This window comes from Diorhabda sublineata, chromosome 11 (genome assembly GCF_026230105.1).
Source record: "Diorhabda sublineata isolate icDioSubl1.1 chromosome 11, icDioSubl1.1, whole genome shotgun sequence".
NCBI classification, from domain to species: Eukaryota; Metazoa; Arthropoda; class Insecta; order Coleoptera; family Chrysomelidae; genus Diorhabda; species Diorhabda sublineata.
Window position 1 is genome coordinate 1,278,639 of NC_079484.1, and position 12,758 is coordinate 1,291,396.

Consider the following 12,758-nt stretch of genomic DNA (forward strand, 5'->3'; position numbering starts at 1 on the left):
TTTTACGTATACGTAAACTATTAGCCAGTTTTATTGGACATTCATTTTTTTTATAATTAGGATATTTAACCTAAGATAGCAAAAACTTGTCATTAATGGAGACGATTTACAACGAAATAATTTGTATTATGACCAAATTAAAATCAATATTCAACTATTCCTGTATGAAATTTTTAAAATATATTATAAACTCAATAACAGCGACATCTGTGTTGCTGTAGTTAAATTAAGAAAAATGATCACTGTTTCAAAAGAACTGTCATATGTCAATTTCGATATTGAAATTTATGTTTCATGTATTCTATGGGCGTTTGCGTCATTTGCGAAAATGCTTAGATTTATATTTGTTTTTCATTTGTTGACATTCTGATTTTGACGTGTGTGGAAAGTGACATTTTCATTTTAGCGTGTTTACAAATTTTTCCAAAAGTAGGTAAACGCATGAATAAATGTTACGTGTACACCGAATAACTCCGAAAACGATGTGAAAACATTATAATCCTAGCTACCGGTATTATGAGAATTATTTCGTATTCAAATTGTTTACTGAAGCATATTGATAATAATTAGTAAAAGATATGTCTAGCATCAATAATTCATCGCTAGGTAAATCGAGGGGCCCTGGTAGGCCACCGAAAAAAATAATATCTTGTACCTGGTGCAATGAAACGAAACTTCCTTTGAAATACGTATTTCCAACTACGAATGGAAAAAAAGAATTTTGTTCCGAAACTTGTCTCGCCGAATTCCGTAAGGCGTACGTTAAAGGAGCGTGTATACAATGTGATAATGTGATAAGGGGCAATGGCGCACCCTCGAAAGAATACTGTTCGGCATATTGCATGAACAAACACCAAAAAAAAGAGCTTTCTAACGCGAGAATTTCTACTATAGCTACAACAAGTCCTCTAGATGCCTCACCCGGACCTTTTCAGGTAAGTTTTTTATCAATTATAATCTGGTGCTTAATATTATTGGTGAAACATTACCATTTTTGTTTCAGTACGAAACATATCAACCATTCAATTGGGATGAATATTTAAATGAAACCAATAGTGTTGCAGCACCATTAAATTGTTTTAAACAAGCACCGAATCCTCCTTATAATGAATTTGAAGTCGATATGAAATTAGAAGCTTTAGATCCTAGAAATGTTACTTCTACTTGTATTGCTACAGTTATTAGCAAATTAGGACCAAGGTTAAGGTTACGACTAGACGGTAGCGATAATAAAAATGATTTCTGGAGATTGGTGGATTCTAGTGAAATCCACCCAATAGGGCATTGTGAAAAATCAGAAGGCATGCTTCAACCACCTCTAGGTATGTTCTTATTTCCCTTTCAACAAAATTTGTTTCCTAAACTTCTAGTTGAGGAATTAATATGCAATATAACGTTTTATTTGTTTATAATTCTAGTTATAAGTTTGGGTTTTTGTATGATTGTAGGATTTAGAATGAATGCTAGTTCTTGGCCGATGTTTTTACTAAAAATTTTGAAAGATGCCAAAATGGCGCCGGAAAGTATATTTCAAAAAGAACCTGTTGGTCCTCGACAGAATCTTTTCCAAGTAGGACAAAAATTGGAGGCTGTTGATAAGAAGAATCCTCAATTGATATGTTGTGCTACAGTAGGTGCTGTTAAAAATGATCAGATCCACGTGACTTTCGATGGTTGGAGGGGTGCTTTCGATTATTGGTGTAGATATGATAGCAGGGATATATTTCCAGTCGGTTGGTGTGCTAGATCTGGACATCCAATGCAGCCACCTGGACAAAAGAATGGTTCCGGTACCAACAGGTAAAATTTTTAAATAATTCAACTTTTTGGGTATTTTAATAAAAATTTTTTGGGGGATATCGTTGAGGATGTTTTTATATTTATATTTTTTCTTATAATTTGTAAAATACATTTAATAACCTAAATTTCAAATTAAAAATAACTTTTTTCTCTTTATATGAACCATAAATGAGAAAAATATGTCTTATATCAACAGTAACAAAAAATTCTGCAGGTTTCGAATTAAACCGTCATATGTGGCACCTCCTCCTACGTCATCGGTAAGTTCTACAGCTTCAGAGGTTATTCAATCTCCCGAAGCTGATACTTCTGCACCTCCTCCACCCCCAATAGTGATACAATTCAGGAAAAATTGTTCAGGAGGACCGTTAATAGATACCACTTTATTCCCCATGAGCGTGGAAGATTCAACCCCCTCAGATTTAGCCAAAAAGCTCATAAATCAAGTACTGAACGCGTCTCATAAGTCTGAAACAATTTTGGCTAGATTAGGAGCTCTAAGGGGAGAAGAAATGGTTATCACACACGAAGGCAGTACATATACCATTAAATTACCCCAATTAGTGAAAGCTAGCGACTTAGAAGGAGTCTTTCATACGTTGGAACAAGCGCTGGGATGTTGTCGCAACCTTTTCGGTATGTAAATTAAAAAAAATCCTCATAATATTCCATTATAGACGTTTTTGTTGTTGTTAGGTCTGGAACAAACGGTGAAAGATTGTTCCGCTTGTGATTTAAAGGCTGTTCCTACACCGCCGAAGCGTAAGCCTCCAGAACAAGAAGCGGCTACTTCAACTACCCCAGCCGAACCTTCAAATTCTTCGGAATCGCCTGTTTTGAGCTTGAATAAAATCCCTACGGGGGAATGGGGTATAGAAGAAGTTATACAGTTCATAGAATCAACCGATCCTTGTTTAGGGGTACACGCCGAATTGTTTAGGAAGCACGTAAGTTTTTTTTTTATTTTTCGCCTTAATTATGATGTTGAGAACGGTTTTTTTTTGTTAGGAAATCGATGGTAAGGCGTTCTTGTTACTGAATTCGGATATGATGATGAAATATATGGGTCTTAAATTGGGACCGGCATTGAAAATTTGCAATTTGGTATCTAGATTGAAAGGTAGAAGGCATTTATTGTAAGAATTACAAATTAAAAAAGTAGATTTTTAATTACTGTTAAGTGAAATTTAACGAAGTGGAGTTTACTATTTATTAAAAAAAATATTAATTTTGTATATATTTTTGTATATATATATATATATTTTAATTTTGAACTTTTTACCGTATAATTTGGGTTAAACAAAAAAAAATCTCGTCTATTTCGACTCAAATAATTTTTTTTCAATATTCAGTTGTTTGATAAGAGTTTTTTTCCACTATATTTCACCTTGTTTCCCTTTTTTGTTTACTGTTCCTTCATTTCTTAGTTTATCGAGTCTTTTCTTGCCTTCTGTCTTCTTATTTGTGCTCGTTAAGCCTTTTTATTGCCCTTATTTATTTTCCAGCAACAATATCAAAAGCTGATTTAAAATCAATAAATACTAGTGACATACACCACATATAACTCATCTTACATTTGTTTTTTTCTGTTTAAAAGCTTTTCCTTCTAATTTTAATTTAGTATTTTAGTCTTTTTTCCAAAATTAGTCAATACAGTTGGTAAATTTTTGTACCGTGACCTGTTTTGATTCCAATTAACTCACAAACTTATCCCTACAAGTATCAGGTTTTGATAATTTTTTTCATAAACAACGCATACGCATTCTAGGTGTACCCCTACGCATATAATCTACCCTCGATATCTCTTTTTGTTGTTTAGATCCAAATATTTGATTGATTTAGGGTTGTTAAAGTCTCGAATAAACTTTTTGGGGGTGCATAGTACCCGAAAACACTGTTTCTTTTCCATAACTCTTCTTAATAACCTCACGGAAAGGTTCCAAGTTATTTATTAGATGGTATAACCATTTTTATTCCCCTATATAATCTCAGATCTTAGAAAATGCTCTAAGAAACCTAAAATAATGCATTTTATGATGAAAAATGTCATAAACTTCATTTTACGGTTCCAGAAATGGCTTTAGTTTCCCAAATAGCCTCAAATTATATTATAAATAATTATTTTATTTGTAGCAACCATAAAAAAAATAGTGATCTCCACGTATTTATCATTTATCATTATATAATTTTATTTTGGTCTTGTTAAACTTTATTCGCTCGTCTTTTTAGCACTTGATGTGGGTTTTTTTTTTCGATATAAATATATAAATTTATATCTAATGAAATTGGATTAATGATACAAATATTATTATATATTTATTATGTTTATATATAGAATAAAAGTTACCCCATATTAAAGTGCAAGTAGATTTACGATTGTTTCGATATAACAAATTTTAACAGAACTTCGATACCTTTTTTCATCTTATTTTCAATCATCCGTCATCCTAATTTAGTTAGAGGGGTAGTAAAATATTTAAATATGGGGATTATATGATTCTTGAGGAACAGAAAACTTATAGGAAATGTAGCGAAATGGAAATTTTTATTTCGCTCTTCATCGATTGTCAATTCAATTTCTAATAATGAAATATAAAAAAAAAATAATGCAGATGCCAAACTGTTCAGTTATTTTTGGGTATTACAGCTTCTCGAAACTAAAAAATACAAAAATATTTACATTGTACTGCTGTTTACCAAGATCTGGGAAGATTATTCTATTATCCCAACAAACACCATCTCCAGAAAAGAAATACATTGATTCTGAATCTATACAAAGCTCCTAACATTGGTTTTATTGAAAAAATTTCAACACTACAAAAATTTGATAAGTAAAAATACTAAAAACAGTATCAGACATAATGAACGGTTAATATATCATCGTTGCAGGTGTCCTCATCTGATTTTAGTAATTGTGAAGTCATACCATTAGCTTCCAAGAACGATAAATGTTTTAATTGAATGGAAATTCAAACTGAACACATTTATTACCACCATATAGATGGTAACTTCTATATCGACTTTCGATATTTAATGATAGGAATTGTTTAAAACTTCTATTTGTATTGATGAATATTTTTGATCAAATATAACAATATGATTGTTATTCTTACACATTTTGTACAATAATTCACTGTATCTTCATTGCATTGGCTAAATATGTAAATTGCGTACCGAATTCTGTTAAATTATGATTATATCAAGTTTTCCCATAAAATGTTTGTGATATTGCATGAATACGAGTTGTTTTTAATTCAACTTGTACAGTCGTTCGAGTCTAGAAATAGTAGAAATTAACTTGGTTAATTGATAGAGCTGTTTAAATGTGGATATAAAATTGATATATTTTTGAGTAAAACTTTGTAGACGGTAGTGTAAATAATGTCTAGAGAGTAAGAGCTTGAAAACCAGTCGTTAGAGACATTTTTTGTTTGTTAATTATATTGGTGGTTTTTATTGTTCGACGCATATTCAATAAATAATGAAATTCTACTTTTCTTAGCACTCCTTCAGTTATTAAAAACTTCGTATAACATATTAGTCTTTTATTAAACTTCGATGGCTAAAACTCTGCACAATTAAATGATTAAAGTTTTTAATTAAACAAATGATGAAGAAAATAGTGACCAAACTGTTGAATGATTCAAAATCACCTTACAAACTTTTTTTTTATAACGAAATCTCTATAGTTTATAATAGTTAGTTAGATTTACAATTATGTATTGTATGCAATGATTTTTATGATAATTTCATACTACACTGTTATTATATTACTTATTTTTATTGTTTTTTCCTTTTTCTCAAGTTGTACATTAAGATGAAATATAAATTACATTAAAAAATTGTTTTATTTTCCAAAAAATAAATCTACCACTACATCGAATGTTGGGACATATGAACTACTGGTGTGTAGTGAGGTTATAGAAACGTCATTACTATAACGCAGAATTATGAATATCAAACTATTTTTAAAACCCACAAATGTAAAAAAATGGTATACGTAACATAATGGCATAATATTTTCTTTAATTACATTAATAAAAAATAATTTAAATCCAAAATCTATTTACAGGCGCGTAATAACAAACATTGACATGTATATTTCAAAACGTCAGTCGCCAGTGATGCCAACCGGTTAATATAATTACACCAGTAGAGAGCATAGAATTATTAATAAAAATCAACTAAACGGCAAAAAGTGATATTACTAGAGTATTGAAAATTGTAAAATCAAAATGTTTGTACGAATCGGCACTGGAGTACTATTAAAAAATGTCTGCAAATACGAATTAGAGGAAATAGGGTGCACTCTAATCGATCAAAATAACGCACCTTTTTTGTATATTTTATTGTCACTTGTCATTTCTACATTTTCAAATATAACCTAAAAACTTAAGTGATACCTAAACGTAAAATACAAAATGATAGTAGAAATAAAAACACAAACAGCTTTCGATGAAGCTATACAGTAAATATATAATATTTATTCATTATAACAAAATAATGATCATAATAAATTTTCAGAAACTCCAGTTTGTCTGTAGTGCATTTTCAAGCAGATTGGGCCGACCAATGTGCCCAAGTTAATGAATTATTAGATGCCCTGGCGTCTCAACAAACTTATTCTAGTATCAAATTTTTCTCTTGCCCTGCAGAAGACTTATCAGAAGTGTCTGTGAAATATAAAATTGAAGCTGTACCTACTGTTATTCTATTCAAATCAGGTAAAGCTATTGAAGTAATTAACGGAGCAGACACCGCGAAAATTACAGAATTAGTTAAAAAACATAACAATGCGTCCGGTGATGATAAAGGCGTATCTTTAGAGGAGAGATTAAAGGCTTTAATTAACAAATCAAAAGTTATGCTCTTCATGAAAGGCGATCGCGATGTACCTCGTTGCGGCTTCAGCAAAAAAATGATTGAAATTCTAAATGATACCAAGTAAGATATCAAATAAATCTAATAATAAATAAAAATATTTTTTTGTATGTGTTTGTTTAGAGTTCCATATGAAACGTTTGACATTCTCACTGATGAAGAGGTTCGTCAAGGCTTAAAAACGTATTCAGAATGGCCTACTTACCCCCAGTTATATGTTAATGGGGAATTAATTGGAGGCTTGGATATTATTAAGGAAATGGTGGAGTCTGGTGATTTAGAAACCACTTTGAAAGCATAATTAACAATTTAGATAGATTCCATGTAAATTTACATGCGGCTCTTCAAGTATAATTAAGATTAAGAATTATTCAAATAAATATTCTTAATTTATTACTTATTTGTGTTGTTTTATTTTCGTTGATACCCATTATTTTCACTCCTACAACGTATATGCTTTTGAGATTGATAAAATTAATAAATTCAACTACAACTAATGATTTTTTTGAAAAAACCCAAGCATGTTATATATTTCTAACTTGAAACTGCCATTTAGCTCTGAATATATAAAAAAAGATTAATAACTAATAGGAATTTACTCAATTTAGATCTTCATAAAGGTCTCTTCATTAACCATTATCAGTCTTTTTCTTTTGTTACTTGGAACTGGTCAAAATTAACACTTGTGTGTTTTAATTAAGTTATTAAATCAACTAACTGCTCGTTTGAATAGTCAAAAGTGAATAAAGTCTTTATTAACAGGAATATAAAGTTCAATAAATACAATTTGTTTATAAATTTTAAAAATATATTAAAACATAAATATATACAATTTATTTAACGTACATAATCAATCATTATTTACTAAAAATGTTAGAATTTTTAAACAGTTTCTAGCAGATTTTATAGTAGTCCACCTCCCATATTTATGCTCCTTACTGACACTAACAACTAGTCTTTTACTGTCAGTTGTGAATTGCAAACAATTAACAAATCCTTCCACAGGTATTTCTTTGATTAAACTGTGATTTTTAAAATTATTTTCCATTTTCCACAGCCTAATGAAACCGTCATGTGATCCGGATGCTATCAAATCAGTATTGTGTAAAGCTGCAATAGCACTAATCCAAAATGGTTGTTTAGTATTTGTATCAACTCCATGGGCATTATTGATAACACATAACGGTTTTTTTCTTGTCATGCTCCAAATACAAATCTGCCCATCATCTCCACCTGATACAAAAGTATCTTCGTTGATCAATTTAACATTGTCTATGTTTCCTAAATGTCCATTGAAGATCAGTTGGGTTTCTTCTGGTATTTTCCACATTCTAAGATCTCTTCCACCACAGGAAACTAATCTGTCTTTATATAAAGCGTCTATGGATGATATTACGTCTTGGTGTCCGAATAGTGTTTCAACATAAGCCATTTCATCTAAGCTCCACACTTTTGCTGTCCTATCTTTTGAACAGGAGTATAATGTGTGGGAATCCCTTTTGAAGCACAATCCAGTAATAGCTTTTTTATGTCCTTGAAATTTTTTGATAAACTTGAATGTATTCGCGTCCCAGATATACACATCACTACATTTTGTACCTACTGCTAAATATTTACTATCAGAGGAAATAGCCAAACTAAATATTTCACTATTATGTCCAACGACTTCTCCTTGAGAATTCTTTACAAAAGGAATCACACCAATTCTTTTGCAATCTGATAACGAATATTTAACAACCACTCCATCTTTACTGCCCACAAAAACGTATTTATTATCAGATGAAATACAAAGACACGTTATAGTTTTATGTTGCTCTCTACATTTCAAAGTTTGTATATTTTCGTCTAACTTTGTGTATTTACTCGCAACTTGTAATCGTAATTTACCAGTTTCTTTCAAATAATCCTCTTTTAATCTTTTGGAAATAACAACTTCATCTACTTCTTTATCATCCCTTCTCGCTTTCTCTTCTTTTTCTATCTCTTCTAAATAAATTTTGGCTAAACGTAGTTTCTTTTCTTGTGCCGTTTCCTGTTCATCTTCAGATAGAGAATAATCGCCTGGTTTATCTTCGAAAATATCTTCATCTTCACTACTAGTTATTTCTTCATCTTGTTTCTTACTTTTTTTTGGTGTATCAGTAAGTTTACGTTTTTTAATTTTTGTTGCAGAATATTTGGCCCTTTTTACACCATTCTGTTGTTTTCCTTTTATAAAAAAAGACATTTTTAATTCAACACAATTACCTTTAAGTTTTCGATTTTAAACTTCACGTGTGATAAAAATATGGTTAGTTAAACGTCAATTGTCATTATTATTCTTCTTCTTTTTGGGTAGTCTTCATAGTTTTGGGACAACATATTATATTTACATTAAAATAATAAATTATATGAAAATATTTTCAAAATTTGATTAGTAAAATATATAGAAATAGTTCGTACAATTCATAAAAATAATTAAAATTATCTTACAATCATGGTGAAAGTAGTCTTTGATCTGTATAATCCATCAGCCACTGGTACATTTGAACTACCAATTATTCATTATTTCCAATAAATATTTTTAATTATAAATATATGCAGTATTAATTTTTTAGGAAATAATGGTATTTATTTGAAGATATTTTCTGTAATATTTGTTTTAAATTTATATAACAAGAAAATAAGTTATTCGGTATTTTTTAGGGTAAATCGAGGAAACAAATATAAGATTATGTAGCTTTATTAGAAACATTTGTAAGAATAAGATGTGAGAATATGAAGATGCAAATTAAAACTAAAAACATAAAGCTTCAAATTGAAAAAAAAAGCGAAAATTCCTCATCAGCACATTCCTCTATCTTCAGTTCTCTTTCTTGGTGCCGCTTTAATGATATCATCAACACGAAGGATCATTTCAGCTGCTTCAGTTGCAGAAATTAATACTTGTCGTTTCACAACAAACGATTCAGTAACACCCATAATTTTCATGTCTCCTATTTCGCCTTTTTCCATATTGAGTCCCATGGTATGTTGACCGCTGTTGTGTGCAGCTTTCAATTCACTGATCAACTGCGCGGAATCATATCCTGCATTATCCGCAATAATAGTAGGTAGTTGCAACAAAGCTCTGGCATATGCTTCCATAGCGACAGCTTCTTTTCCTGGCGTATTTGCAGCAACAGCTGAAACTGCCGTGGCCATTAGAGTCTCACTACATCCTCCTCCATAAACTATTCTACTTTCTTTAACTGTAGCAGCTAATACACATAATGCATCATGTAATGAACGATCAGCTTCGTCTATTATTTGTTGTGTGGCGCCCCTTATTACAATGGTGCAAGCTTCACCTAAAGCTACTCCACTGAACCTCAAAAGAACGTCTTCTCCAATCATTATCTGTTCGATAAGTTTACATGATCCTAATTTTACAAGATCTGGGTTGTCGAAAGTTGAAACAATCTCTCCACCTAGAAATAATTATGAAATTTTTATATAAAAATGCAAATTATTAATTTACTCACCTGTAACAAGTGCCAATCTTTCAATACCATCAAAATCGGCGTGTTCAATGGCCATAACACCTGCATCGGCAAAAAGTTGTTCTGGATAATTATAGATTAGTTGTCTGTTAATGAACACATTAGCATTATGTTTCAGAATTTTGTTAACTTTATCTTTCATCTTTTCCTTTTCGGCTGATTCCAGTTCTGCTATTTTCGCCATAGAATCGACTTTAATATGTGATCCAAACACTTTGATTTTATCAGTATCCATTGGTGTATTGGCGATCAAAATCTTTGCATTTTCTACACGTTTCGGTTGATGTACCCCCGGTTTTTTGTCCAATAAAAAACCTTCGTCCAAAAATGATTCTTCCAATGTACCACCAGTTTTTTTTATCAACTGAATAGATTGTAGATCACCAGAACCTTTGAGTCTTAAAACTGCATCTACAGCTAATTTTGCAAAGTGTTCTTTATGTTGTGACAATATTTTCGAGCTCAATGTTGTTCTGGCAATGTTCATCAGATCTTCACGGAATTTTTCAATATCAGAACTGTTATCTTTGGCAGTGTCCAAAAGGGCTTTCCTAGCTATATCCACCGCTTTCCTCCAACCAGCAATAATGGTTTGGGGATGAATTTTTTGCTCTATAAGTTTCTCAGCTTCTTTTAGAAGTTCAGAAGCTGAAATAAATGATATTGTTGATAAAAAATTAAGAACATATACCCCACCCTAACATGTATATAATCTTACAAAGAATCAAGTTGAAGTTGGTCTTTCAAAATCTATAGACACTAAATGTTTACAAGGTACCCAGAAAACCAATAATTAAATAAGAAAAGGGGTTAAATTGAATTTTACATGCCAAACTCTATCATAGGAAAGCACAGCAAATATTTTTGAGTAGTAGCGCATTTACAAACCCCTTAGATTAATCTTATTCTCACTCAGTGAAAATTTCCAGAAATATTCCTAGAATGCCATCAACTAATTGACATAACACTTTCTTACAATAAAAATTCAGTCCAAAAGGAATAAACAGTATTAGGCTTATGAATCATATAATTTAATATCATTTTTGTGTTTTCCAAGAAAAGTCATTGATAGGACGATAATAATTTAGTTAAATGTCTTACCTAAAACAGTAACTGACGTGGTTCCATCTCCTACTTCATCATCCTGTACTTTTGACATATCTACAAGAATCTTTGCAGCAGGGTTATCCACACCGACAGATTTGAGTATAGTAGCACCATCATTAGTAACTTCAACAGATCCCGCAGATCTTCCACTGGATATTAGAATTTTATCCATACCCTTAGGACCTAAAGTACTCCTAACCAAATCTCCGATAGCTATAGCACCCACGAAACTACTAAGACGAGCGATTTCGGCTTTTTCTTCTTCGGCTTCTTGTTTGAGAATTCTTAGGGGATTCAAAGATACCTGGAATAAAATAGAATTATGTATTTTTTAGCAATAGCACGTGTGCTGCCGGTGTAGCACCTGACTAACAAAGTATTGTGTTTATGTTAAAGAATCCTATTTCAACGTTTCAATAGAATTTATCAATAAATGTAAAAAGTAAATATTTTAAAACTTACCATTTTGAATTAATTATTTTTCTTGTTTTACTCTAAATTAATAAAATCGTAGTATAGCTTCAGATCCGTCAGAAGTCTAATAGATTTCAACCACATGAAGAGAGGTGTGGAGTCTTCTTCTTTTTCTTGATTACAATAACCTCGTATCAATTATGTAGATAACGAACAATATTCAATTTATATTTATTTCATAATTTTCTTCAAGCATTCGCTTCTTAGATCTTTTTATATGTATTAAGTGATAATTTGTCTTGATTTTTAGGTTTATTTTCCGTAGACAATCAGTTAAAAATAACATGTAAAAAATTTGACATTTCGAACTACTTCGGTATCTACCAAAATATAATAGAATAATAAAAAAGAAGAAATATCACTAGGTTAAGTTATTTGTTTTGAATTAAAAATTTTTCTATATATTAGCTTAAATATGAATGGTTCAAATATAGTTCAGTATGTAGTTGTACGTAGCGATTTGATTAAATCTTTAGAATGGCCCGTTGGTGCAGTTATAGCTCAAGCCTGTCATGCAGTAACAGCCGTAACGCATCTTTTTTATGTAGACGAGCACACTCAACGATATCTTGAAGACCTAGATAACATGCATAAAGTTGTATTGGAAGCTTCTGATGAAAAAAATTTGATAGGTCTCAAAGATAAATTAGAAGAAAATAATGTAAAACATAAATTGTGGATTGAACAACCAGAAAATATACCTACCTGTTTAGTTGTGAAACCTTACCCGAAAGAAGATATTCAGAAGTATTTTAAAAAATTTAAATTATTTAAAACGTAACTCTAATTGCTTTTATATAATGAAATATATTTTTGTTCATTGAATGTCTTGTTTTTTTTGATGAATTTGAATGTAAATTGAATCATTTATAGATAATTTAATTATCATTTTTTTTACACTATTACCAATATATTTTCTTTAATTATTGTATTTTTGTGAAAGAATAATGTCAATTTAATAAGAATGAAGGTTAA

At 30.7% G+C, this 12,758-nt stretch overlaps 5 protein-coding genes across 5 annotated transcripts; 3 read left to right on the forward strand and 2 right to left on the reverse strand.

Moving 5' to 3' along the window:
• The first annotated feature begins 335 nt into the window (after positions 1 to 335).
• On the forward strand, positions 336 to 5,335 carry LOC130450100 (polycomb protein Scm). The gene is made up of 6 exons (XM_056788296.1): positions 336 to 935; positions 1,004 to 1,322; positions 1,449 to 1,800; positions 2,015 to 2,436; positions 2,497 to 2,747; positions 2,809 to 5,335. Exons 1-6 carry the CDS (start codon positions 579 to 581, stop codon positions 2,938 to 2,940), a joined length of 1,833 nt encoding a protein of 610 aa, XP_056644274.1. The 5' UTR covers positions 336 to 578; the 3' UTR covers positions 2,941 to 5,335.
• An 823-nt stretch (positions 5,336 to 6,158) lies between these two features.
• Positions 6,159 to 7,081, forward strand: LOC130450125 (glutaredoxin-3). The gene is made up of 3 exons (XM_056788328.1): positions 6,159 to 6,268; positions 6,325 to 6,744; positions 6,805 to 7,081. Exons 1-3 carry the CDS (start codon positions 6,222 to 6,224, stop codon positions 6,980 to 6,982), a joined length of 645 nt encoding a protein of 214 aa, XP_056644306.1. The 5' UTR covers positions 6,159 to 6,221; the 3' UTR covers positions 6,983 to 7,081.
• A 330-nt stretch (positions 7,082 to 7,411) lies between these two features.
• LOC130450492 (U3 small nucleolar RNA-interacting protein 2) lies at positions 7,412 to 8,989 on the reverse strand. Its single transcript, XM_056788897.1, has one exon. The coding sequence runs from the start codon at positions 8,906 to 8,908 to the stop codon at positions 7,532 to 7,534; it is 1,377 nt and encodes a 458-aa protein (XP_056644875.1). The 5' UTR covers positions 8,909 to 8,989; the 3' UTR covers positions 7,412 to 7,531.
• A 369-nt stretch (positions 8,990 to 9,358) lies between these two features.
• LOC130450493 (T-complex protein 1 subunit beta) lies at positions 9,359 to 11,903 on the reverse strand. Its single transcript, XM_056788898.1, has 4 exons — positions 11,772 to 11,903; positions 11,304 to 11,613; positions 10,185 to 10,850; positions 9,359 to 10,130 (listed from the first exon to the last, which is right to left on the reverse strand). Exons 1-4 carry the CDS (start codon positions 11,772 to 11,774, stop codon positions 9,505 to 9,507), a joined length of 1,605 nt encoding a protein of 534 aa, XP_056644876.1. The 5' UTR covers positions 11,775 to 11,903; the 3' UTR covers positions 9,359 to 9,504.
• A 239-nt stretch (positions 11,904 to 12,142) lies between these two features.
• Positions 12,143 to 12,758, forward strand: LOC130450494 (putative peptidyl-tRNA hydrolase PTRHD1). Its single transcript, XM_056788899.1, has one exon. It carries the CDS (start codon positions 12,199 to 12,201, stop codon positions 12,562 to 12,564), a length of 366 nt encoding a protein of 121 aa, XP_056644877.1. The 5' UTR covers positions 12,143 to 12,198; the 3' UTR covers positions 12,565 to 12,758.

What these genes read in the sequence shown, in the direction of transcription:
- LOC130450125 (XM_056788328.1), top strand. Translation starts at nt 6,222, where the DNA reads ATGATAGTAGAAATAAAAACACAAACAGCTTTCGATGAAGCTATACA. An exon ending in GCTTTCGATGAAGCTATACA is followed by an intron (nt 6,269 to 6,324) that starts GTAAATATATAA and finishes ATAAATTTTCAG; the next exon opens with AAACTCCAGTTTGTCTGTAG. An exon ending in GAAATTCTAAATGATACCAA is followed by an intron (nt 6,745 to 6,804) that starts GTAAGATATCAA and finishes GTGTTTGTTTAG; the next exon opens with AGTTCCATATGAAACGTTTG.
- LOC130450493 (XM_056788898.1), bottom strand. An exon ending in CACGTCAGTTACTGTTTTAG is followed by an intron (nt 10,851 to 11,303) that starts GTAAGACATTTA and finishes CATTTATTTCAG; the next exon opens with CTTCTGAACTTCTAAAAGAA. An exon ending in AAGATTGGCACTTGTTACAG is followed by an intron (nt 10,131 to 10,184) that starts GTGAGTAAATTA and finishes AATTATTTCTAG; the next exon opens with GTGGAGAGATTGTTTCAACT.
- LOC130450492 (XM_056788897.1), bottom strand. Translation starts at nt 8,908, where the DNA reads ATGTCTTTTTTTATAAAAGGAAAACAACAGAATGGTGTAAAAAGGGCC.
- LOC130450100 (XM_056788296.1), top strand. Translation starts at nt 579, where the DNA reads ATGTCTAGCATCAATAATTCATCGCTAGGTAAATCGAGGGGCCCTGGT. An exon ending in CCTCACCCGGACCTTTTCAG is followed by an intron (nt 936 to 1,003) that starts GTAAGTTTTTTA and finishes TTTTTGTTTCAG; the next exon opens with TACGAAACATATCAACCATT. An exon ending in CCGAATTGTTTAGGAAGCAC is followed by an intron (nt 2,748 to 2,808) that starts GTAAGTTTTTTT and finishes TTTTTTTGTTAG; the next exon opens with GAAATCGATGGTAAGGCGTT.
- LOC130450494 (XM_056788899.1), top strand. Translation starts at nt 12,199, where the DNA reads ATGAATGGTTCAAATATAGTTCAGTATGTAGTTGTACGTAGCGATTTG.